The sequence below is a fragment of the Lethenteron reissneri genome, chromosome 67 (genome assembly GCF_015708825.2).
Source record: "Lethenteron reissneri isolate LAM-NWPU_2019-01 chromosome 67, ASM1570882v1, whole genome shotgun sequence".
In the NCBI taxonomy this organism is placed as follows: domain Eukaryota; kingdom Metazoa; phylum Chordata; class Hyperoartia; order Petromyzontiformes; family Petromyzontidae; genus Lethenteron; species Lethenteron reissneri.
In genome coordinates this window covers 929133-956238 of record NC_083845.1, presented here as the reverse complement: position 1 = coordinate 956238, position 27106 = coordinate 929133, and the positions used below count along the sequence as shown (strand labels likewise).

Here is a 27106-nt window from a genome sequence, read left to right as displayed (position 1 = left end):
CCTGACGGATCCTTGGGACATTCTGTGTATAGGAAAGCCACCCACACAGATTCCTACTTGAAACCGGATTCCCACCACCACCCATCTCAAAAGAATTCTCTCATCAAAACGCTATACCACAGAGCCCATGGCATTTCTGACCAACACCACCTGGCCGGTGAATTAAGACATGTACATCGGGCCCTCAGGATGAACGGATACTCTGACCACACCATCCGCCAAGCTGTTTCTCCCACCATACAGAAACAGCCACATGAAACTCCGATCAAAACTATCACGTTACCATACATAGCAGGCGTGACCAAAAAGATCTCCAAAATTCTAAACAAACATAAGATCCAAGTCCGATTCAATACAGTGCATAAAATCCGTGATCTGATTCCATCTGTGAAGGATGTCGTTCCTGACTTACAGTATCCTGGAGTCTACAAACTGAGTTGCAGTTGTGGTGATTGCTACATTGGAGAAACGAAACGTCATGTTTCTGATCGTGTCCGCGAGCACAAGGCAGATCTGAAACACGGCAGAACTGATTCTTCGGCTGTTGCCGATCATTGCTACAACTCTGTGGGCTCTCATGAAATTGTCTTTTCGGAGACCAAGGTGCTCTGCTTACCTCCTGGCTACCATCAAAGGTTTGTACACGAAGCCATACAAATATACAAACACAGACATAATTTCAACCATGATGAGGGTTACAAACTGAGTAATCATTGGAAAGATGTGATTAACCATGCAAAAAAAGATGTAACTACACTTATTTGGACCATCTTATTTGACAGACAACTATTACAGGTTATTGATAGAAAGCCAGTTTGTTGTTTTACCAGTTTTAGTTTTTACAGTACTTTCTTTTTTTTCACACTTTTGTTATGTATGCTAGGTGTTAGTTACAAACCGCACCTCTCCATAACAAAGGCTCAGCCCTTTGTTATGCAGTCTATTCTTAGTCTTAAGCTTCACCTTACCATATTAATAAAAAGTGTGCCGTTCCTGGCCCTTCCCCCCTCAACCATTATATATACGGGGTGGTATTTCTTGTGATCTCTCATTTACTTGATACAGCTGTCGTGGCTGTGACGGTTCCACCTGAAGACGGAGGCTTGTGTTGCTTCCGAAACGTCGTTATTTTTTTATTTTATTTTTATTTTACTTTTATTAATTTACATTTTTTACCTACGTGACTTTACCGAAAAAACCTAAGAATATGAATCCTTGCAGTCACGAAAGCTTCAAATCTACTATACACTACACTACTATACACTACTATACACTACACTATACACTACACATTGGGCTCTATGGAGGCCCGTCGTTAAGCGATTAGTCGTTAAGAGGGTTGGTCGTTAAGAGGGGTTCGACTGTGTTGCAGGGTGGTGGTGGTTGCACACGCCAGTAATACAGCACTGGAAGTGAGGGCCAGTGGATCTAACAAATGTTACGACATCTCCCGTAGACATTGAAAGGACCAATACCTTGCCGGGGGATGGCAGTACTCCAAGTGGATTAATCTCCATCTTGAGCCAGGATGCTGATGTTGGTACTTCTGCCATCCCATCCCATCTATATATATATAAAAGGGAAGTTTGTGATTATGTGTGTCTGTTCAAAATGTTTAGCATACTTCCCGACATGCAACAAACTTGAAATTTGGCATATGGGTAGCTTCCAGACTGTACACAATGCAAAAAGTATAAAAATAGACTTTTGTATTTGGGGGGGGGGGGGGGGGGCAATAATGCATATATTTTGCACGGCAAGTGAGTGGTGACGTCACATCTGTCATGTCACCCGCATGCGGCAGCGTCACGCAGTGTGCCTGCTGACGTCATGCCCCCCCCCCCCCCCACCCTCCGCGTAGGCCGTGTATTAATCCAAGAAAAGAATCCAAGTCTCGGGCAAAGCCGGGTAGTAAAGCTAGTTTAATACTAAATTATTCTCTGAAGGCATTGCTGATATGAACGCTCCAATGCCTTGCAGGTGTTTCTGATAAGTTGTCCAGCTTCAAACAGCCTGGTGGACAAGAGGTTTGGTCTGGGTCCTGCTGCTGTCACGATCATCAAAATCAGATTGTGGCACGTTTCATCCGATGGCCAAAATCATCTCTGAGGTTACAATGTAATATCATCTCTGTCAGCTACTTTGGAAAGATGGCTCCCCAGATAGGGCACATGGCTACACTGTGGTGTGCGATGGGACACTGGGGCGACTAGTGCCAGCAAATGCGGAGTCACCTGAATCCGCCTGTCTGGGCACCGACTCTTCCACGGCTGTGATCCGTGTCGACTCTCCCGACGAGGTCCCAGAGATCGTCGAATCGCCTTCTTCTAAGGACCCCTGAGGCCAAGGCTCTGTTCCTGCAGGGGGTGATCGCATTTTGTCCGTGCAGCTCCCAAGTTTCGGAACGCGTTGTGCCTTTGCTAATAAGACAATCGGAGTTATTAGGGATGTTTAAACTCTTTGGTTCTTTCGGTAAAGTCACGTAGTTAGAAATAAAATCAAACAAATCACGTTTTGATCGCAACACAAGCGGTCGTCCTTCGCCTGATGACGACCGCTTGTGTTGCAATCGAAACGTCGTGGTTTATTTTATTTGTAACTACGTGACTTTACCAAAAGAACCAACGAGTATGGATTCCTGCAGTCACGAAAGCTTCAAATCAAGATAGAGCTGTTTAAGTCCTGTCTTGTGGATAAGTGGATCGATGGGGGGCGGGGTGTGGGTGAGTGATTGGGCTGTTGTGGCTGTACAGCTCCGACTCTGTGGAACAACGCGTTGTGCCTTTCATAATAAGACAATCGGAGTCGTTAGATCAATTTAAGTTCTCTCTTGAAAACTCACTGGCCTGTCCCCCCCGCCTCGTCCTGGCCCTGTGGCCTGCAGGTGCTGTTCACTACTCGTTGTTCACGCACGGGGGCGCACTGGGAGCGAAGGATGAAATTCGCCTCTAGACAATTGTACACGATTAGAATTGTTACACTCATCTATCACACACGTCGATAATCGTGCTGTTTGTTGCTGGCTGCTGCCTTTCCGTGGCCTCTGCTCAGACCACAGCACACAGGCACACCCATTCACACAGACGCCGGAGAAGCGGTCAATTCACGAGCCATTTATAGCCAGCAATTAAATAACGAGTACCACAACAGTAGCAGCGGTGATAATGTTGGTAATCGTTGTTGGTGGTAATGGTTGTTGATGCTGGTGTTGGTGGGAATGGATGTTGATGGCGGTGTTGGTGGTAATTGTGTGATGGTTGTTAATGATGGTGTTAGTGGTTGTTGATCGTGGTGGTATTGGTGGTGATGGTAAGCCTGTGAACATTAGGTGACCTAAACCATCACTTGACCGGCGATAATGGTTCATCACAAACAAAACCTCAACACATTTCATGTCGATCGCAGTCCGTGGCCTTCAAAGGTTAATGACCCTTCTTCATCGCACATTTTACGTGCCATGAAAAGGGGCCATTGCCCAAAACGTCGCCTATATTGTTGACCTTTTCGGGCCACTGTGCTTTTGTTGTTCTTGACACTGAACGTGTCGAGTCATTGTTTTGTCTGTGCAGCACCAGATGCCAAATCTCAACGGAGGTGGTGCGTGGTAGAGGCCTCCACGCGCCGCGACTCCACCATGACCCCTGATGCCAATGCCCAGCTGGAGTTTGTTTTGCCACCCAGCCCCAGGTCCTCGTTCTGGTGATGTAGTATGTGGGTTTATTTTGTCCAAGGATAACCACCCAGCAAACCGAACACGAACATTACGACTAACGCGAACCAACCAATCACTAGCCCTAACCCTCACCAACCACTAGCCCCAACCCTCAATAGCCCTAACCATCACTCGCCCGAGCCCTCACTTGCCAACCAGCCACTAACCCTCATCAGCCAACCAACCACTAGCCCTAACCCTCACTCGCCCGAGCCCTCACTTGCCAACCAGCCACGAGCGCCAACCTTCAACCACTATCCCTAGCCCTCACTAGCTATCCAACCACTCGCCCTCACTAGCTATCCAACCACTAGCCCTCACTAGCTATCCAACCACTCGCCCTCACTAGCTATCCAACCACTCGCCCTCACTAGCTATCCAACCACTAGCCCTCACTAGCTATCCAACCACTCGCCCTCACTAGCTATCCAACCACGAGCTCGAACCTTCACCAGCCAACCAGCCGTAACGAGTCAACCCGGCTTGACGAAGTGGCTGGTGAACACGGGCGACCTGTTAGATCCCAGCTGTGACGACATCCGTGATCCGTGATGAGTGATAAATATATAGACCTGTCACGTGCCTCCCGTAAGACGACTTAGCCTCAAGTGAGTACCTGACATGGCGTGTAAACATCAGCATTGGGGAAACGAAGGCGGCTGGCCGTGGTTGCCAGTCCCACCACCATCCTTGTGCGCAGTGACGGCTTTAATAGGTGCTCGCAAATAGCAATTGCTCCAACGGTGCGTGTATTCTACAGAGGGGATCTGTGTGTGTGCAGCATGAGAGTGGGTGCTGGCCACCCTTGTGTACCGTGCCGGCCTTCATAGGTGATACTCGCCAACAGCACCCTTGCCCCCTATAGTTAAGGCTATATAGCCGATCTTTGCCTTACGTGTGTACGTGTGCTACGTATGCGCGCGTGTGTGCATATTTGTACATACAGTGCACAACAAACAAAAACGACCGGTGTGTAAACAAATCTCTCTCGATTGTAAAAGCGACGGCAAGACACGGACCACTGCCTCCCCACAGCCGCGCATCTCCCCCGCCTCGAGGAGCGTCCATCCGGCACGCGCCGGGCGGCTCCCCGGCTCCCCGGCTCCTCGCGGGGCACCGCACGGGGCCCTCTCGCGCCCAACCACCGAGTCCACTCGGCTGTGACGCAACCCGCAGGTCTCTGGCAAAGGCGCAACCCTGCAATGTCCTGCTCACGGCCACTGCTGCCGGGTCTTCACTGGAGAGAGCTCAGGAGCGCCCCCACCGGGAGGTATATTTTAGCCTACTCTTCCACGCTGGCCAGATCTCTTGGGACGAAGCGGGGGGGGGGGGGGGGGGGGAGTGCCGCCCGCGCGTTACTCCCATCGCACACGGCCTGGAGAGCCACCGGTGTGAAACCCGTCCACACCGCTGGGTGCGTAGAGGCGGGGGCGATGGATTTGAGAAACTCGCAGGGCCACCGTTTCAACTGCCGCGTGTCGGCACGGACAAACAAATGCGGCGTGCGGCCCCAGTTTCGTGAAGCGGTGGTGTCGACCTCGTGTGGCGGTAGGGCTGCGTGAAACGAAGCGGCGGGTCTGGCCCCACGGCCTATACAGGTTCCTCACCCCGGATTTAGATCTACGAGAACTCGTCCGCGTCCGACCCTCCCAAGGCTCGCGGCCAAACGCGCAACGGCCGACTCCGCGCAAACGTAACAGCTTCTTCCTACTTGGGGTGCGAAGGCTCGCAGGCACCCCCTGACACATTCCTAAACCGGGGGGGGGGGGGGGGGGAGAGATTGGGGGGGGGGGGTGCAGTTTTGCATCACCCTCGGTCACGGAGAGCTCCAGAACCTCTCTCGGCGTTCATGTCGGGCAGCGGTGGGGAACCTTGTTTTTGCCAAGGGCCATTTGAATATTTATATCATTCGCGGGCCATACAAAATTATCAACTAAAAAATTAGCCTGTTATATTTGATCAAATATTTAATTAACTCACCCCTAATGTGACGGCTGGAACTGCTTCTCTTTGGTGAGGCGAGCGATGTTAGCTGGTATTGATGATGTTGCTACTCGCAACTGCTTTTCCAGGTTTGCTCCCAGATTTATTGAATTTCGAGTCCCGCCTGCGGTTACCTTGGCAGGGCCACACCAAATGATTTCGCGGGCCTTATACGGCCCGCGGGCCGGACGTTCCCCACCCCTGATGTAGGGAGTGTTGTTGTTTTTGCCGTAGCCCCGTCCCGTAGACGACTACCTCCGTGCGCAGGCTTCACGGAGCCACCCTCCCTCTGCGACGGCTCGAGCAGCGGGTGGCGCAGCGACTCGCTTCAAGGTCACAAACGGCAACCTGGGCCTCTGGGTGACCTCGATAAACCCGTTTATATGCGCACACGGATCCACGTGTCACGCGTCTGGCCTTTCTCGGCGCGACGACAAGAGACCCCAAGCCGCGTCTTCGCTGCGGCTGTCCACCTCGTCCCGTCCGGTCTGTGGCAGGCAGTCAGCCTAGCGGCCCGGATGGTGGTCGAGCTTGTAGTGATGATAGTTGGGGTATCTGTGGTGGCCATGACGACGGTGGTCATGATGATTGTAGTCATCATGATGGTAGTGATGGCTGGGGTAGTTGTGGTGGTGGCAGTGATGATGGTGGTATTGGTAATGATCATGATAGTCGTGATGATGGTGGTAGTGACAATTGTCGCAATGATGGTGGTAGTGATTGTGGTGGTGGTAGAAATTATGAGTGACGGCGGTGGTGATGGTCGTGAAGACATTGGTGGTAGCGCTGGTAGCAGTGATGGTCAGATGGTGGTGGTCGTGATGGTGGTGGTAAGTGACGATGATTGATGATGGTGTTGGGAGCGACAATGACTGATGATGGGATTGTTGATGGTGTTGGTAGCGCAGTGGCCGTAGTCATCGTCACCGTCCGCTCACCGTCACGACTCCTCCAATTACAAACGCTCGGATCAATGGGGCCTTTGTTGCCACCCGTATCAAGCCGATAAAACATTAATATGCTTCATCCTTCCAGCAATAACACAGGCGTTAAGATGTTCAAACACCAAAAAGACATCCATAAGAGTTTTTTTTTAAACCTCTATTATGGATATTGGTCACGAAAGCCTACGTGTTAAACGGACCAAATAGACACCAATCGCAAGGCATCAAGTCTGCATTAACCACACATCACGCTTGTGGTAAAACATGCTCCGATGATAATCATGTATGCATTGTCCTTGACACCAGACAGCCTCCTCTATGGTCCTGTCTCACCACCAGTGTTTGACCAGAGAACACCACTAAAAGGCGACCAACACAAAAGTCACCGCAAATGTCACAGCATTAATAGTTCGGGTGGCACATTTGGGACCCTTTTTGTCGGTATCAAGAGGAACGGGCGGCACGGTGGCTAGGAGATGTTAACTACCTCGCCTGGTATACAGGTCGTAGGTTCGATCCCGACCCGACGCCTGCTGCTGTGTATTTGGAATTTGCAGGTCTCTCGCTCTCCCCGTGGTCGTGTGGATTTTTCTCCGGGTCCTCCGGTTGTTCCCTCCACATTCAGAATCAACATCACGCGTTGAGAGTATATTGCTGCTATATATTTCCACGTGATGATGATAAGCCAATTCCTTGAGCTATCATTTCTGACAGCCAGGTCGCTTCTGAAAAAGACCCACATAGCTCAGTAAGGCCTTAACCTGGTAAAAGAAAAACATGTTTTAGTTTTGAACATCTTAACACCTGTCCCGTCAGAAACACTCGGCTGGCTGAACAGTTTACACCACGAACGTTCATGAGCGACGTTCACACGGAGGGCGCTCCACCGCACCGTGCGCCACAGCCCCCACCCACCCGTGTGCATTTATTATTTACAAACGGTACCCCACGTAGCCACAGACAACACTGAACCTCGACACACACACACGCGCTCGTGCTGGGCCTGGCACAACTTCCGATGGCTGCCAAGGAGCTACAACTTAATGCTGTCAGAGCGTAGATCATGGCCAAGTGGCCATCCTGGCGAGACAGCCAGTCAGGTCATCAACTCCGATCTTCTCGGGGATTGTTGGCTCCGTGTATCCGACGTGGCAATGAAGGACCCGATGAGGGAGATCGACCTAACGCTTGGATCACTGGAGTGCTGGGTCAGTATTTCTCTTTCTCTCTCTCTGACACAATCACCGACATGGCCATTGCAAATCTCAAAATAGACACTTTGGATCCCGGGTTTGAACCCAGGATATGTGGTGTCAGTTAAATAATCTGAAACAGAATCACCGACATGGAAATTGCGAATCTCAAGACATAGACAACCACAGGGCCCAAGGGTTAGAACCCTGGATATCAGTGGTGCCAGTTCAATCATCCGATACAGAATCACCGACATGGCCATTGTGAACCCAGCATCTCAAGGCGTCTCCGACCACGGCCGTTAAACGAAGCCCCAGTCCATGATCACGAGGGGACCCCGCGCGTCACTCCCGACAACATTGCCAATGGCTTTAACGTCCATCGCTAAAAAACCACAACACGGTGCAAGTCGCAAAAGGGGCAAAAACAAAATAACACCGCCACGCAACACGCCTGTAAAATAAACGCGCCCTCGCGAGTCAGTTGAGCGTGGCCGGGCTGGTCTTCCTCTCATCACCGAATCGCACGGCTCGCACGCTTCCCTGCGGCCGCTTCGTCGACCTCCAAGCGAACAGAAGGCGGCGGAGGGCTTCATCTCAGTCGCGTCCGGTCCTGGGTCGACCGACTCCAAAAATATTTTACATCCTGCAACCTCCCAACGTCCGGTATTTTTTGTGCGTTTAGTTTGTTGTCCTTTCCCCCGCACCTCCGCTTCGCACGGTGGCTACGTACGTCGGTGCGAAAGAAGTTCAACATCCATACAAACATATCCTGTCTCTGGGGGGTGGGTCACCACCTGCGGTCAAGTGACGCCTGCACTCCCAACTACCATACCAGCAACCCCGAACGCATCTCCACGCCTGGCGTGTACCCCCGGCTGACAAGTCTGAGACCCCACCCCGGGTCCGACCACTCGCCCCCGTCAACTGTCATGATTCCTTGTCGCGATTCGATTCAAGAAGAGCATTGCAGTGAATGCTATGGCGGCCTATAGCGGTTGGAGGGAGGGAGGGGGGGTCACGATGAAAATCGATTACCTACACCTGTGTGCGATACCCTGTGCGCCTTGTGAACTTAATCAATCACTGATTATAATTTATGCATCTACATAAACGTGCGCACACGCACACCTTCGCCTGACCCGGTAAATTGTTGTGGGCCGCAAGCACCAGGTGAAGGGCAGTGGAGTCAGGTGGGTAACGTGGAGGTTGGAAAGAATCGAGACCAAAGGGGGAAATGGGAAAGGGAGAAACTGGAGCATTGGGTCAGGAGAGGTGAGGATGGATCGGAAGGGGCTACACGAAGACCTCGACGCGGCTGATGCCCCACGGAACAGAGGAGCAGCGTCCATTTACACGGCGGACGACGGGGAGAGGGGGACAATTCAGAATGATGTTGACCATTCATAGAAGCCGCGTGGTTTACGGGAGGCTTTAAGCTTGGAGATATATAGATGAGAGGGGATTCAGTGTGGGGGTAACCACACGGAAGCCGCGTGGTTTGCGGGAGGCTTGAGCCGATTTAGATTATAAAGTGACAATGCAAGAGCTGCGCTGCGATTGGCCGTTACCAGGTCACATGGCTTTTGTCGCCTCCCGTCAGGAGCAGCCGTGTCTCTACAGGACATCGGAGCGGTGGGCAGGCGGGCGAGTGGGTAGGTCGAGAGTTTCGAATCCTGGTTGTTGACTCAGCCCATCCCTCACTCTGGGGTGGATAAAATTATCTACAACTTTGTGGAGAAGTCATCGTTTTTTTCTCTCCCCTCCCTGTGAATGGGTTTGCACCCGCCATGAGAATGTGGAATTTTCCACCAAAGCCTCAAAGCTCATTTAAGCAGAAAATCACTTTGCCCCTTTTTAAATTTAGGATCACGACACTGGCAACACTATTTTATCGTTCAAGGAAACTAACTTCACGATTTTACATTCATTCATAAACGTCGGCCTCCCACGACACGTTCAACTTCTTAATTTTCCACGGCTTAAGCAGGCCGCAAATCCTCGCCTCGACATCCTGCTTGGCTCGAGTGAGCTCCCTGGGTTGTGGCATCCAAGCAAGAGGGTAGGGCGGAGGGGGGGGCGACAGGCACCTCGGCCTAAATCAGTCCTGCAACATTAACGGTTAAATAAAAGGTGCACATAGCCTGGCGCTATCGGCTGCGGCTACCAGTGACCCGGCAAATATTCAGTCATAAATAACGTTCTGGTCACAAGTCACTCGTGGCTGCGCCTCAACTCAGCGTATGACGTACACAATTAAGATCCTCAGTTTTAACCTCCATAGTTCTGGAGCAGGTGTTGTTAGTGAGTACCAATTAAGGCGGTCTGCACAGTGCTCAAAGAGTCTGGCTAACACCACCCACCTTCCTTTCACCAGTTCCGATGTTGAAAACCGGTTCCGATGTTGACAACCAATACCATTCAAGAACTGATTCACGTTTTAATATTGTGGTGAATGGTAGTGCCTCTGGTGGCTGCAGGAACCCAAGCGGGCCCACCGTACATGAACTTGTACGATTGGGAAAAATATTTTGACGCATGTGACACGAGGCTGCATACGAGTATATGTGTTGTACTCGTGTGCCAAGTAGATCATTATGGGGAGCGGTAGTGTAGCCGATTCGCTGATAGCGCGCTGCACTATGAACCCGGTGACCTGATTTCGATTCCCACTCACGGCCAATACCAGTGATGATTATCTTTAACCGGTCCTGGGCCTCCCCTAGGTTGACTCAGCTTCAAATGAGTATCCGGTGCGGTGTGTAAATACATTGCGAAACAAAGGCGGTCAGGCGTGGTGTTCATAGGTGCTCTCTAACAGCACTTGCCCCAACAGTCTGTTCAGGCTATATGGGGGTCTTTGTGTGTCACGTGCACATATGTGTGTGCGCGCGTATGTGTGTGCGCGCGTATGTGTGCGCGCGCGTGTATGAGCGAGTGCGCACGTGTGTGTGTGCGCGTATGTGTGCACGTATGTGTGTGTGCACGTGTGCGAGTGTATGAGCGAGTGCGCACGTGTGTGCGCCCGCGAGAGGAAGCCGGTGACCGCTGCGCTCATGAGTGTCCGGCGCTGGCGCAGGATGGCGGTGGAGAGGAGGAGGAGGAACAGCAGACGGAGGGGCAGGAAGGGCCGCGAGTGAGCGGCGCCAGAAGCGGGGTCAGGAAGCTGAGTGCCGGCCGCTCTTCCTGCAGCCCCAGCGCCCCCAGCACCCCCAGGGTGAGCCCAGTCAGCTTGTGCTCCGTGGGGTTCACCGGCATCAGCTGGGGTGCAGGCACACATACGGACATGTCATCGTGGGCAAAGCCTGCGATGCCACCTCCACCACACCTCCTCCACCACCTCTCCAGACTGAGGAAGAGACACTCAGATCTAGATTTTTTACAAGGCCATAGACTTATCGTATAAAGACTCATTGATTCACACGAGACCCACAGATTTGGCTTATCAGTCTCCCACCATCTGCTCTTAGGCCTGCTCTTCCCCTCGGTCGCGGGACCCGTGAAGACTGCTCCTATGATACCAGGGCTCACCAATCGACTCTCATCCATCCTGCTCAATCGCATCACTGCCACTCACCCGCCACACTCTTCCTCAACCTCCAAGTTGCTGACACTATCCTCCCCACCCTGCACGTGTCCCACCCAGCGCAAACAGTGTTTTGCCGGATCATGTCTACAGCCCTCGTCTGCTGTTTGTTTCTTTCGTACTTCTGCAGGGCTTACCCTAATATATATACACACACACGTGCACATGCAAAGACCCCCACAGACCCATAGCCTTCACAGACTGTTGGGGCAAGTAGCACCTAGAGAGGCCAGCACAACACACTAAGTGGTAGGTGGCCATGCTTACTACACACCACACCTGGTTCTCATTTAAGATCGAGTCGACCTAGAGGAGGCCCAGGACCGGTTCAGATAATCATGACTGATATTGGCCGTGAGCGGGATCGAACTCGGGTCCCTGGGTTCGTAGCGCAGCGTGCAAACTAGGCCTCGGCAAGGTAGGGTAATTTACCCTTTTTACCGGGTAAAAGAGTAAAGGTGGCGCCATGCCAAGGGGTAAGGTAAAGGGTAGGGTAAAGGTAGCGCAAAGTATTTACCCGGTAAATACCTTGATTACCGCTCGCTAAAAGCTCCGTGGCGCAGTCCGTGGCCTCCATTTAAAATTGGAATCGAGAGTATTCTAGACTAGCTTGACTACCCGGCTTCGCCCGCGACTTGGATTCTTGTCTTGGATTAACACACGGCCTACGCGGAGGGTGGGGGGGGGGATGCGTGACGTCAGCAGGCACACTGCGTGACGCTGCCGCGTGCGGGTGACATCACAGATGTGACGTCACCGCTCACTTGCCGTGCAAAATATATGCATTATTGCCCCCCCCCCTTCCCCAAAATATAAAAGTCTAATTTTATACTTTTTACATTGTGTACAGTCTGGAAGCTGCCCACGTGTCAAATTTCAAGTTTGTTGCATGTCGGGAAATATGCTAAACATTTCGAACAGACACACATTCACAAATTTCCCTTTTATATCTATAGAGGAATAAAGCGCTCTACCTAACATTTACCTGTTGTAAACCTTTTTCATGTGTAGTACCCCAGTAATTACCCTGTAATCGGGTAATTAGTATGGGGTAAGGGTAAAAGGTAGGGTAGAGTGATTGTATTGTGGTAAGGTAAAAGGTAGGGTAAAGATAGGCTCGTTGTTTTTACCTTTTACCTTACCTTGCCGAGGCCTAATGCTAACCACTACAATACTGCCCCCCACACACACTACTACACAACAGACAAAGACCCCCCTCTATCCTTGAACACTGTTGGGGCAAGTGCTGTTAGCGAGCACTTATGGCCAGAACGGTTTACGAGGGAGTGAGTGGCCAGTACCACGCCAGACCGCCTTTGTCTCCCTAGTGGCGATGTTTACGCATCACACCAGGTACTCATTTGAGGCAGTGTCGACCTAGGGGAGGCCCAGGACCAGTTCAGATAATCATCACTGGTGTTGTGGCCGTGAGCGGGAACCGAACCCGGGTCGTCGGATTCGTAGCGCGGCGCGCGAACCGCTACACTACCGCTCCCCACACACAGACAGACAACTACACAGGGGAGGGAGGGAGGACACGGGGAGAAGACGGGAGGCGTAGGCAGAGGAGGATGGAGGAAATAGGCAGAGCGAGTGAGAGCGAGGGAGAGCGAGTTGGAGCGAGGGAGGCTGGCCATTGCAAACTCGTTCTCACCTTGGCCACCTTGTGGCAGTGTATGAGTCCGTCTGGCCCCACGTAGAAGGTGGAGTGTGCATCATAGTACCTGTGCGCGTCACACAGCAACGGATAAAAAAACAATAAAATGGGAGTACACCGCGAGCGTGGCGAGGGGCGCAATCCTTCCCCTAGCGACGGGCCGACGGTGACGTAGGAAGGCGCCACCGCGGCAGTGAGACGCAGGCTGCGGTGGTTCCGTGGTTAGAGGGCGATGATTGTTGCCCGCTGCTGCTGCTGCGTGCGATCCCAACCGAGTGATTTGCGGAGTCATTTTTACAATTTGGCACGATGGCCAAGCGTTCTTTTAGGATCTGTAACCTATGCGGACTCCTTTGTTGCCACCGGTAACAAGATAATGAATAAAACGTAATCGGCTTTAACTTTTTCTGGCAAGAATACAGGTGTTAAATGTTAAAATACATAGTCCCGTATATTAAACCGCCCTACCCGAGCCATTAATGCTTTGCGTCGTGTTTGTGCCCTTTGGCCTTCTCTGGTCTAACACCGCTGGTGAAACAAGGCCATTAAGGAGGCCGTCTATGGTGTCGGTCAATCGGTTCCGAGGACAATGTGTCCATTATTATCAAAGCACATTTGTTTGCATGTTTTACCAGAAGCATGCAGGCTCGATGCCTTGCGATGGGTGTTTATTTGGCGTCTGAATATCTTAAACACCTCCTTAAACACCTCCTATATTCTTGCCGGGGGCTATATAAAGCTCGTAAATTTTTTATCCTTTCGGGATCCGCTGACGTCCGCTGCAGGGTGAAGCGGGCGGCGTGCGGGCATCTCGCGGTAAACGGCGCGACCGCGGCATGAACCGGGACGGCCTGCCGGAGTCAAACCGTGAAACCTCCGCAACGAGCAGCGAACGCGCCACCGTTGGGGTCATCACCCCAAGCAACGAGAACAACGCAACCGCCGACGTCACGTCGATGTTACGTTGGCGACGCGATGTCGACGTGACGTCGCCAGCACAACCCTCATCGAGTGCGACCTCACGTCACCATCCTCACCCCCTTGCGCCAGCTCGTTAGCTTTGACTATAAACTATTTTTAATTTTACCAAGTAATGCCCACCGAGCTATGTAGCTCTTTTTCAGAAGTGACCTGGACCACAAATGATCGCTCAATGAAGTGGCTCATCATGTGGAAATTTAAAGCAGGAGCCAAATACTCCGAACCTCCGATTACCAAGGTTGGCTCCGTGCGGTGCGAAACAAGTTCAACATGTAGACATACGTAAACGCACGATGATTCTCAATGTGGTGGGAACAACCGGAGGACCTAGAGAGAAACCCACGCGACCACAGGGCGAGAGAGAGAGAGAACACGCAGACTCCAAATAGACGACAGGCATCGTCAGGGTGAGGTTGTTAACATCTCGCCGCCCCGTAACGAGCGTCGAGCACCTGTAGAGCGTGGATTTGTCGCGGCGGTAGAACCGCAGCAGGAAGACGTGGAAGGGCAGCCCCCGCAGGCGCCAGCGCGCCTGCACGCTGGCGCTGTCGTCGTGGCGCGTGAGGCTGAGCACCTCCATTTGGGCGTCCACGAAGTAGAGGGAGTAGAGGAGGTTCAGCAGCGAGAGGGAGAGCTGGTACAGCACCACGCCTCTGCGCAAGGAAGGCACGCACGCAGCACACATAGCCCCATCAATACACACACGGCACCGTCAATACATTCACACAGCGCACACACACGGCACCGTCAATACATTCACACAGCGCACACACACGGTACCGTAAACACACACACACACACAGCGCACACACACGGTACCGTAAACACACACACACACAGCGCACACACACGGCACCGTCACACACACGGCACCGTCACACACACATACGGCGCACACACACGGCACCGTCAAAACACACACACGGCGCACACACACGGTACCGTAAACGCACACACACACAGCGCACACACACGGTACCGTCAACACACACACACACAGCGCACACACACGGCACCGTCAACACACACACAGCGCACACACACGGCACCGTCAATACACACACACAGTGCACAAACGCGGCACCGTCAATACACACACACAGCGCACAAACGCGGCACCGTCAATACACACACACAGCGCACACACACGGTACCGTCAAAACACACACACGGCGCACACACACGGTACCGTCAATACACACACACGGCGCACACACACGATACCGTCAATACACACACACGGCGCACACACGGTACCGTCAATACACACACACGGCGCACACACACGGTACCGTCAATACACACACACACACACAGCGCACACACGGTACCGTCAATACACACACACGGCGCACACACACGGTACCGTCAATACACACACACACGGCGCACACACACGGTACCGTCAATACACACACACACAGCGCACACACGGTACCGTCAATACACACACACGGCGCACACACACGGTACCGTCAATACACACACACAGCGCACACACGGTACCGTCAATACACACACACAGCGCACACACATGGTACCATCAAAAACACACACGGCGTCGTCAACACACACACAGTGCACACACAGCACCGCAAACACACAGGTGCAGTGTTCCTGCATTTTTGAATTCTGCATTTGCGAACGTTTTCAAGAACGGGAACCCCTCGCAGATAGAGACGGGGGTTTAACGTACGCACAGCGCGCACACGACAGAGGGGAGAGATCTGGTGTCACCCCCACCTCGTCTTGAGACGGAGGAACTCGACAATGAAGACGACGTTTGACGAGTAGAGTTTGAAGTTGTGCCTCTTCATGAAGAAGTGGGGCAGCTGCAGGTGACACCAGGGCAATCCACCATTAACCACGGAAAACCATGGGCAACCACTGGCACCCACGGACACCCACGGTTAACCCACGGGCAACCCACAACCGCGGGCAATTGTAGAGCCCTGCCCGAGCGTGTCGCAACATTTACAGCAACACGACTCCCCGCCCCACTGCTTACCCTCCCCCCCCTTCACCCTTGCCCCAACACTACAATCTGGAGAGGACAACGTCGCCCAAGGCTCCTTTTCCCCCTCCCCTTCCCCCACCTCGTGCTGCAGGGCGCTGTGCACGTTGATGAGGTGCTCCTGCATGTCCCCGCCGCGGCCTCCCCCGGCACGGCCGCTCCGTGCCGACGACCCCCGCGGCGCCGTCGCGGCGGCAAAGCTCAGCCGGTGGCGGCCGTGGTCGCCAGCACAGCTCCCGGCGCAGTCGGCAAAGTCGGTGAAGTCGGGGAAACCTGGCTCTACAACGCCGTACGGCGAGGGGCCGTATCCGTTGCCGGCGGCAAGCAAAGCCGAGCGAGAAGAGTCGAGTTCCGAGCCGCTTGGCGTCAGCTCGAGATGGAGAGGGGCGGCTGCCCCCGCGGCCGTGGCCGCCGGCGAGTGCCGGGGGTCGTCGCGAGCGGAGAGCGCCGATCGACGATGCCGCGGGGACGTGGGGGGTGGCGCCACCTCGGCGGGGTTGCCCCCCGAAGGAAATTCCATCCGGGCCACCGGTCCTCGCCGCGGCTCTTCCGGCGTCAATACCACGGGCGGGCACGGCGACACTTTCGACGCCGGGCCGGGCGGTCCGTGCCAGAAGCCGCCCACAGCCTTCAGCGCACCGTCCCGCCGCGGACCGTCGAGGGAACGGGTCATCGGGTGGCCCGGTGGCCCCACGCAGTCGAGGCTGTGGCGCACCGCGATGTCATCCCGCTGGCTCCCGTCGGCGGCCGTGAAGGGGCCCAACAACATCCACTCGAGGGGAGCAGACATGCCGGGCGACATCAAGGCCATCGCCTCCTTCTGTGCGTACACACAGCGTTACACACACACAGCGTTACGCACGCGCACACACAGCGTTACGCACGCACACACACAGCGTTACGCACGCACACACACAGCGTTACGCACGCACACACACAGCGTTACGCACGCACACACACAGCGTTACGCGCGCACGTACACACACACACAGCGTTACACACACAGAGCGTTACACACACAGCGTTACGCACGCGCACACACAGCGTTAAACACAGAGCGTTACACACGCACAGCGTTACGCACGCACGCACACACAGCGTTACGCACGCACGCACACACAGCGTTACGCACGCACACACACACAGCGTTACGCACGCACGCACACACACACAGCGTTACGCACGCACACACACACAGCGTTACGCACGCACGCACACACACACAGCGTTACGCACGCACGCACACACACACAGCGTTACGCACGCACACACACAGCGTTACGCACGCACAGAGCGTTACACACGCACAGAGCGTTACACACACACAGAGCGTTCAACACACACAGAGCGTTCAACACACACAGAGCGTTCAACACACACAGAGCGTTCAACACACACAGCGTTACGCACGCGCACACACAGCGTTACGCACGCACACACACACAGCGTTACGCACGCACACACACACAGCGTTACGCACGCACACACACACACAGCGTTACGTACGCACACACACACAGCGTTACGCACGCACACACACACAGCGTTACGCACGCACACAAACACAGCGTTACGCACGCACACACACACAGCGTTACGCAAGCACACAGACACAGCGTTACGCACGCACACAGACAAAGCGTTACGCACGCACACAGACACAGCGTTACGCAAACACAAAGACAGCGTTACGCAAACACAGCGTTACACACACACACACACAGCGTTACACACACACACAGCGTTACGCACACACACAGACACAGCGTTACGCACACACACAGACACAGCGTTACGCACACACACAGACACAGCGTTACGCACACACACAGACACAGCGTTACACACAGACACAGCGTTACGCACACACCCACACAGCGTTTCACACACACACACAGCGACAACCGCCATTAAATGGCGGTGACGTCACAACGGCGCTTGTGCCAGGCTATGTGGCAGGAGGTCACGGGACAGACCCAGCAGGTGCCATGGGTTGACTGAGATGACTGGCTGATGCACAACCTGTGCCCCCTACTGTGCCAACTTTGTGTTTTAGCCGCCCAGCGCTCCGTTCGTTGTTTTGAGCGTCACTCCTCTCCCCTCCGTTGTTGCACACACGGTTACACACAGCAACACACACAGGACATACAGTTACACACACAGTTACATAAATACTGTTCATACACACGGCACAGACACAGCGCGCGCACACACACAAAGACAAAAAAAATCCCCCGTCCAGCCTTAACAGACTGTTGGGGCAAGTGCTGTTAGCACGAGGCCAGCACGGTACACGAGGGGGTGGATCACTAGCACCATGCCCGGCCACCTTTGTTTCCCCAGTGGCAATGTTTACACATCGCACTTGGCATTCATTCTTTAGGTTAGGTCGACCTAGGGGAGGCACAGGACCGGTTCAGATATTCGTCATTGGTGTTGGATTGTAGTGCAGCGGGCTAACCACTACACTCCCGCTTCCCAATTACACACAAAACAAAGACCCCGGTATAGCCTGAATAGGCTGTTGGGGCAAGTGCTGTTAGCGAGCACCTATGATGGCCTTTACGGCACACGAGGGGATGGGTGGCAACCACCACGCCCGCCTTTGTCTCCCAAGTGGCGACGTTTACACACCGCACCAGGTACCCATTTGAGGCTGAGTCGACGTTGGGGAGGCCCAGGACCAGTTTGAACTTCGTTCGCGGGGTTCGTAGTGCAGTGAACTTCCCACTAACTCCACCACTCCCCACACGCACACACAGCACCGACATATACACGCAGTTACATACGTACACCCCTTCACGCGCACACATACAGATGTGGCTGCGTCCGTAGGGTGGCTGTGTGGGGTGTCTGTCGTGTGGTTTTGTAGCATCTGTGTCGTGTGTCTGCTTGGTTTGTGTGCACTGTGTACCTGAGTGGTTTTTCTGTGGAGTAAGCATAGCGTGCGTATGTGGTGCGTGATGAGTGGTGTGTATGCTTAGTGTGTGGTGTGTGTGTGTTTTTGTGTGCACGAGTGGTGTGTATGGTGTGCGTGCGATTTGTGTGTGTGGTGTACGCGAGTTGGGTGTATGCATCGTGTGTGCGTGTATGGTTTGTGTGGTGTGCATGTATGGTTTGTGTGGTGTGCGTGTATGGTTTGTGTGGTGTGCGTGTATGGTTTGTTTGGTGTGCGTGCGTCGTGTGCCTGAGGGCTGTGTGAGTGGTGTGTATGCGTTATCGTTCCCAGGTATGTGACGTATCTGTTCAGTGTGTGCGAGTGGTGTGCACGAGTGGTATGTTTCTGTGGTGTGTACGCTTCGTGTATGTGTAGTGTTCTTAGTTGTGTGATGTGATGTATCTCTGGTGTGTGCCGTGTCCCCGTGGTGTAGATGTATGTGTGTGGTCTTGTCGTCTGTGTGTGGTGTGTGTGTGCTGTGTGTGGTGTGTGTGTGGTGTGTGCCGTGTCCCTGTGGTGTAGATGTATGCGTAGTGTGGCCTTGAGGATCTGTGTGTGGTGTGTGTGTGTGTGTGGTGTGCGTGTGTGGTGTGCATGCGTGGTGTGCGTGTGGTGTGTGTGTGGTGTGTGTGTGCGTGGTGTGTATGGCATATCTGCATGCTTAGGGTGGTCTTGTTGTCTTTGTATGCGTGTGGTGTGCCCGTTGTTTGGGGCCGGCTGGATCTCACCGGTACGGGCCGGGTGATGAAGTCAGGTGATCGGCTCATTTCTAGGGACCAGCACAGCAGGGGCCTCACTGCAGCAAACACAGGCACACAAACCCTGCTGTGATGATCTCAAACACTCCCTTTGTTCTGGCACAGCAGCCTCCATCTGCAGCTCACTGGAGGGGCTTAACCAGTACCAAGAATAATTAATCAAGATGCACTGATACATTGCCTAATTACTATCCCCCAGACACTTCCATGATAAACAATTAACTCTGGTTAAGGGTCCCTTGCAACTGTGTGTTTACTGTGCGTAATAAACCATTGTGGGCCATGCTGACCACCTCCTATTAGCACGGTTGGCTACATACAGTGCAAAAGAAGTTCAACATACAGATGGGTGGTCTCCGGTCCGATTTAAATTGGTTCCACAACTACGACCTTTGTACAATGTCACCATGGATCCATTTCCGATGCAGAAATTAAATTTACGTTGCGTTTTCCGACACGACATGACTCCGAACGCATTTGAACAGCCGCGCTGGTTTCCGACGTGAATTGCCGTGGAAAAAAAAAACACATCGGCAAGTGATGTTTCTACTGTTTCTCCTGTCTATGGGAAAATGGGGCCCGATTAACAGTGACTTTATGACGAGGTTTCCAGGAATGCATCCATTGTATTTATAATTCCTGCATTGTAATTACTACGACGCCTGTTTACAGATTAAAAGCCTCACGAGTCTTACGACTCTTTATTAGGAGGGTCCTGCCAGGTTTTGGGGGGGGGGCGATGATTGCTCGAGGGGTGCCTCGGTGGCGAGATGTTAACTACCTCGCCTGGCATGCAGGAGGTTGTGGGTTCAACCCCGACCCTGACGCCTTCTGTATAATTGGAGTTTGCGTGTCTCTCTCCTCATGGTCACGTGGATTTTTCTCCGGGTCCTCCGTTTTTTTCCCTCCACATCTAGAAACATGCGTTTCGAGTATTTGGCTGCTATAAATTTCCTCGTCATAAGCCACTTCGTTGGGCAATTGTTTGTGGCCAGGTCGCTTCTGAAAAAGAGCAATATAGCTCAGTGGGCCTTAGCTGTTAAAATTTAAATTACAGTAGACCCCTCTAAAGTACAGGAAGTACATGTTAGAGGCTTAATTCATTCCGATAGCACAAACAAAAATACTTTGATATTTAAACAATGGATATTAATTAAAATATACTAACAACATTAAAAGAAACATGGTTAATCAATGCATTAATTAATATTTACTGTACCTACAACAACCCGTCGTAAACAGGGAAATGGTCGGTAAGCGAACACGTTGTGCTCTATGGAGGCTCGACTTTAAGCAATTAGCCGTTAACAGGGGTGGTCGTTAAGAGGGGTTCTACTGTAGTTAAAATAGTTAGTTATAACTCCGACTTGTAACACGCAGCCCAGCCGCACTCGGGCATTAAGAGGAACCGCAGCACAAGTGGGAACAGGCGGCCACGCGATGAGCCAGCACCAGCAATTTGCCTCAGTTCTGCTGTCCTCTCTATATTAAGGTGTTATCGGCCAAGTGTTTGCATGTTGTGAAAAAACCCTCGCGTGCGAGGGGGAAACACTCGATCCACACAGAGAGATCAGGTGGAGTGCACACTTTTGTTGTACCGCCTTCTCCAGGGTACAGCTACTCCTCCTTGACGTCCACGGGCAGAAGGGAGTTTCGCAACATCTGTGCAGCAATCCACCAAGCCCTAGCTGCCGATGCCTTCACAACTGCTGGATCACAGGCAGCCACGCCACGTGTGGCAGCGTAGCCTCCACACTACTGGATTCCAATGGGAGTATTTTTTCACATGACTGCAACGGCACGATTGTGGTTCGTGATAAAATATAGCATTGAGGACTGTGGGGAGAGCGGATTGGTGGCTCTGCATGTGGCCTGAAATGCGGCACTTTGAAGGCAGCAAGGGTTGGTGGATCGCACACTAACGTCATGAACATTCCTACTCGTGGGCGCTGGGAAGGAGCCATACCCTGGCTCGCCAAGAGAAGGCAGTACAGCAAACATGTGGACTCTGCCCCATCCGAATGGGATATAGTGTTTCCCCCTCGCATGTGTGGGCTTCCAGTTTCTTCCCACACATGTAAACACTCATTGATTGGCCTATAACACCTCAATATATAGAGGACTACAGAGCTTGGACAACTGTTGGTGGCACCACGCTCCCCGCATGGCTGCTGCCTTCCCAGCTCGCCTGCGGTTCCTACCCACTCATCGAATCGTTATCTCTCTCTAAGAGAGCGAGCGAACACTGTGCGGTGCGCCATGGCGGCTAGATGTCAACGTCCTCGCCTGGTATACAGGAGACTGTGGGTTCCATCCCTACCCTGACGCCTGTATATTTGGAGTTTGTATCTCTCTCTCCCCCCGTGGTCACGTGGAGTTTTCTCCAGGTCCTTTGGTTTTACCCTCCAGATTAAGAATCAATTTCACTGCGTTTTCAAGAATATTTCCACACTTCGTTGAGCTATCATTTGTGATGGTCAGGGTCGCTTCTGAAAGAGCGCTATACAGCTCAGTGGGGCCTTACCTGGTGAAATAAAACCTAGTTTATATAAATCGATTCAACTTGGTTGTTCCATGTGGTCGACGCAACTTGGAGGCTGCGTGAGGCTGTGTGGGGCTGCATAGGACTGCCCGTGTCTGTGCGGTGAGCACTCACGCTCGGGTCTCTCGGGAAGGCAGCGGAGGCCCCGAGGGCAGCCATGGGGGAAGCTGGGCAGGGCAATGGGGGCAGCAAGACGTCGGGGGGGTGGGCCCAGTTGACGCCCCCCCCACGGCCCAGCGCCAAACCATCGCACCGAGACAAACGCCTGCGGGAACACGATGATAGGTTACACACCTCTGATTAGCGCGCTTGGCTACGTATGGTACGAAAGAAGTTCAACATACATACACGTAGCAGCCCTACACCCTTGGCCAGCCACCGTTGTTTCCCGAGTGGCGATGTTTACCCATCGCACCAGGTACTCATTTGAGGCCGAGTAGACCTAGTGGAGGCCCAGGACTGGTTCAGATAATCGTCACTGGCATTGGCCATGAGTGGGAGTTAAACACGGGCCACCGGGTTCATAGCGCAGAACGCTAACTGCTACAACTACCTCTAGCCCACCCTATCACACACAAATATATATGGTTAATTTTTATTAGCTATTTGCTTTTGTTATATAATATATACAAAGCAATATAAAACAAGTACAGTACAGTAAGCACAAATGAAACCACCAAAAACACAATCCAATTCTGGATTGCACGTCCAATCCCGCAGAACTTCAGCAGTAGTCACTGTGCAGCGCAGGACGAGACGGGGACTGCCCTGGCCCGTGTGGCATTTCTGCGCGGTGTGGAAACTCCGCAGCCAACCGTTAGGGGCCATCCATTTAGTACGTACGCATGGAGGGGGGAGGGTTAACCAAAATGTGTACGCTTGCGTATGGGGGGGGTCTACTGACAATGTACGTGGGCCACTGGGTTCACGCATAGGAAACGGAGGGGGGGGGGGGCGTGAAGCCTTGATCATAATTTGCCTACATTGGCCTTCAAATTCGTTAGATAGTCCGCCGGTGGACTATCTGATTGCTTAAACACGTTAATATTATGAATCCTTGACCGCTTCTGCGTGGATTAAATATTGGCCGTTCTATAGGATTGGGGGGGGGGGGTGCGTCAAACGTGCGGGGGGGGGGGGGATCAAGTTGTGACAGATTTTTGCGTTCCTACTAAGTAGATGGCCCCTTAACAGTCATTAAATCAAAAAACACTGCGCTCTTAAAAAAGCACACATTATATTCTTGGCTCTTTTGGTAAAGTCACGGAGATAGGTTAAAAGAAAGTAATCAAAAATAATAGAAAACTACGATGTTTCGATCACAACGCGAGCGGTCGTCTTCAGGGAAAAGGTTTTTTCCTGAAAAAGGTTTTTTCCTTCAGGGAAAAGGTTTTTTCCTGAAAAAGGTTTTTTCCTGAAGGTTCAAAGTTTTTTCCCTGAAGACGACCACTTGCGTTACGATCGAAACATTTTGTTATTTTTTATTTTATTTGAACCTATCTACGTAAGAATAGGTTTTCCCCTTTTTTCTGGCAACAAAACTGGTGTTAAGATGTTAAAACACCAAACTGAAATCTTTGACAAGGAATCATGTCTGCATTAACCACAATACTTGTGGTCAGAATGCAAACCATAAAAACTTACTCTGATAATATATGCATTGTCTTTGAAACTGTTTCAAAGACAATGCATATATTATCAGAGTACATTTTTTGTTTGCAAAAAAACCTATTCTTATATTTTGGTACTGGCAGAGGAGAGCCCATGATTTTACACGTGACTTTACTGAAAGACCCACGAATATTAATTCCTGCAGTCACGAAAGCTTTCAGTCAAGATTTAAGCATTAGTCGACGTTTCGGAGGAATGGCCCTCATTCAAAGCACAAACATAGCACAGGGCACACACCGAGAGTGGATAACAAAAGTTGGAGGGTTGCACAGGGCTATACCTAAGAAATGAAACTGAACAGTCATCACGCCTCTGCATGCGGCTCCTTTCTCGAGTTTGTTTAAATGTTTTACATTGTTAGGGCCCCAAAAAAGCCCGATGTACATCCGCCCACGTGGTCTTAAGGATGAACTGGAACTGGACTCTGGGCGTGACTCTCAGATGCCCCCCCTAGACTCCCCCCCCACTGTGCAACCTCTTACGTGTTTTATCCGCCCTGTGGCTTTGCATTTAAATGAGCATTCACATTCCCAACGCCACGTGTTGTGCGTGCCATTGTCTATGCGTTCATTCAAATAACCTCACTCTTCCACGTACTATTCACGTGTGCATATCCTCTATATGCGTGCACGCTCTTTTCTCCACCCGAGAAACCTGACCCGCATTCAGATGAACAATTTGCGCTGGCCTTTAACATTCAGGCCGGCTAAGATACCATGATCCATTCCGGGTTTAACCAAACTGGATCGTGTGAGGAAATCGCACAACCTTGAAACATCCGGACAGTGTCTACGATAAACGATGTATTTGTATTATACCAGGTAAGGCCCAACTGAACTATTTAGCTCTTTTTCAGAAGCGACCAGGCCACAAATGATACTTCGACGAAGCGGCTTCTCATCACTTGTAAACGTGTAGCAGCCAAACTCTAAACGCGTGATGTTGATTCTAAATATGTGGAGGGAAAAACGGGAGCTCATTACACAGTGAGATAATCACCCAAGTCACGTGCATTATACATGCATGCCTGTCTCTTGCTTGTGAAAACGTGGACCCTCTTGTTACATTCAGCTTAGCAGGTCTATCCTGGTCTCTTGAGTTATCTGGTTAAATAAAATACTTGGATGCCTGAGTTCAAAGGTTGTCTGGTTTCCTTTCACAAGAGGCCAGACCAGCAGCATCCATCACTCATCGAATGCAATGCCAAAATTCCCCACTGCGGTTAATAAACCAGCCAGGGTCACCTGTATCTTTGGAGTCATGTAGCTGAGAGACATTTCCACGCGATGATGAAGCCACTTCTCGTCGCGCTATCATTTGTGATATAACCAGGTCGCGTCTGAAAAATATCTATATAGCTCGCTGAGCCTTTACAGGTAAAATAAAAAAAATCGCATCTGCTCCGTACAGAATACATTGTCTCTGCGCTGTGAAGGCCATTGCATTTCAGGGCATTGCTAACGTATCGATTTTGTTTCATGCTCGTGATTAAAATAATAATTATGGTAAATAACGTTAACAATTCACGTTATTTACCCAGCAAAGCCTCGCTTAGTCTCAAGGCTGTTGTGCTCATGAGGGTGCTGCTAACACTGCGATATCTGTCCAAGGTGCACGTCGGGGTCTGTAGGCCGTTGGGGGCTGTTCGCGAGCTGATACAGCGCCACACGTGGCCGCCTTTGTATCTCCAGTAACAGGAAACCGTTTAAGGTTGAGCCAGCCGGTGGGAGACCCAGGACCACGTTAAATATTCTCCACGTCAGATGCTAACCGTGAACGGGAATCAAACTCGGGCCCGTTGAGCCCGTTGAGCTCCGAGAGCAGTGAGCTAACTACCCACAGCGCAATAGCCCGAGCCTATAACACCTCCTTCCCAAGCATCAACCACGATATATCCACTGCTGGCTCAAGGCCTGCCCACCCCGCCACCAGTCTTCACGGTCCAGCGCTGTTATCACGATACCCCCCCCCCCACCAGCACCAACACTGACCTCACCGCTCCGTCTCAGCGGCTTCCGTCCCTGTCGGTCGCATTTACCCGAGCACTTAGCCAGGCTCAACCCCGCTTAGCTTGCGAGATCGTGGCGAGATCAAATTTTAATTCACTCGGAAATAATTCGAGCTCCGAGCCCGTGACCTCGTTCACCTTCCCCGGCAGCCAAGGCCTAACCAAGAGCCGAGGCGTCGACCTCGCCTGGATTCCCTACCGGGATCGGGGCACCTAAGCCCGTGGGGAGGTGAGGGTGATGGGGGGTTTGAGTGATACGGGGGTCGGGGTGGTGGTCATCCTCACCGGCGTCTGATCGCGGTCCTGCTTGGCCAGGGCGCGCAGCTTTAGCCTTCTTCCCGCGGCCAGGCAGGGCGAGGCGAGGAGGCGCTCGTAGACGTAGGGCGACATGCTCGGCGGCTGCGTCCCGCGAACTCACGCACGCGATGCCGCCGCCTTCATCGCGGTCTCTGCACTTTAGAGGCAACGTGCCACGCGATTGGCTGGGAGACTCCCCCGCAGTGAGCCGTGACGTTGCTTCTTTAGCCCCGCCCCCCCGCGCGCCATCTTAGGTAGGGACGAGGGGGGGTCACGGAGTGAAAGAATGGGGGCGGGTGGCCATCTTAGGTAAGGACAGACGCGATTGGCTGTGAGACCTCCGTCAAGGCGGAGAGACGCGCGCTTGCAATAAGATAAAATCCGCGACGGAATTCATGATAAATTATGTTAATGTAGAAAAGAAAGCCAATCAGCGGGCGCGTGTGGCTTGATGCGCCATCTTGGGTGAGTGGCAGTGCGAAGGGAACGTTGGGTAGCCATTTTAGGTAGGGGTGAGTTTGATGTGGTTCGTGGAGCGATTCTCAACTGGGGGGTTAACGACGCGGACCCCCTCTGGGGGTCACGTGGCAACGTCCCAGGGCTACGTGGGGGTCACGTGGCAACGTCCCAGGGCTACGTGGGGGTCACGTGGCAACGTCCCAGGGGTACGTGGGGGTCACGTGGCAACGTTCCAGGGGTACGTGGGGGTCACGTGGCAACGTCCCAGGGGTACGTGGGGGTCACGTGGCAACGTTCCAGGGGTACGTGGGGGTCACGTGGCAACGTCCCAGGGGTACGTGGGGGTCACGTGGCAACGTCCCA

At 52.5% G+C, this 27106-nt stretch overlaps 1 protein-coding gene across 1 annotated transcript; it reads right to left on the bottom strand.

Moving 5' to 3' along the window:
• Positions 1 to 8516: 8516 nt before the first annotated feature.
• On the bottom strand, positions 8517 to 26451 carry LOC133360028 (uncharacterized). The gene is made up of 8 exons (XM_061578596.1): positions 26273 to 26451; positions 22423 to 22573; positions 19737 to 19804; positions 16153 to 16890; positions 15800 to 15888; positions 14509 to 14709; positions 13073 to 13142; positions 8517 to 11093 (listed from the first exon to the last, which is right to left on the bottom strand). The coding sequence occupies exons 1-8, from the start codon at positions 26375 to 26377 to the stop codon at positions 10887 to 10889; spliced, it is 1629 nt and encodes a 542-aa protein (XP_061434580.1). The 5' UTR covers positions 26378 to 26451; the 3' UTR covers positions 8517 to 10886.
• Between the last annotated feature and the right edge of the window lie 655 nt (positions 26452 to 27106).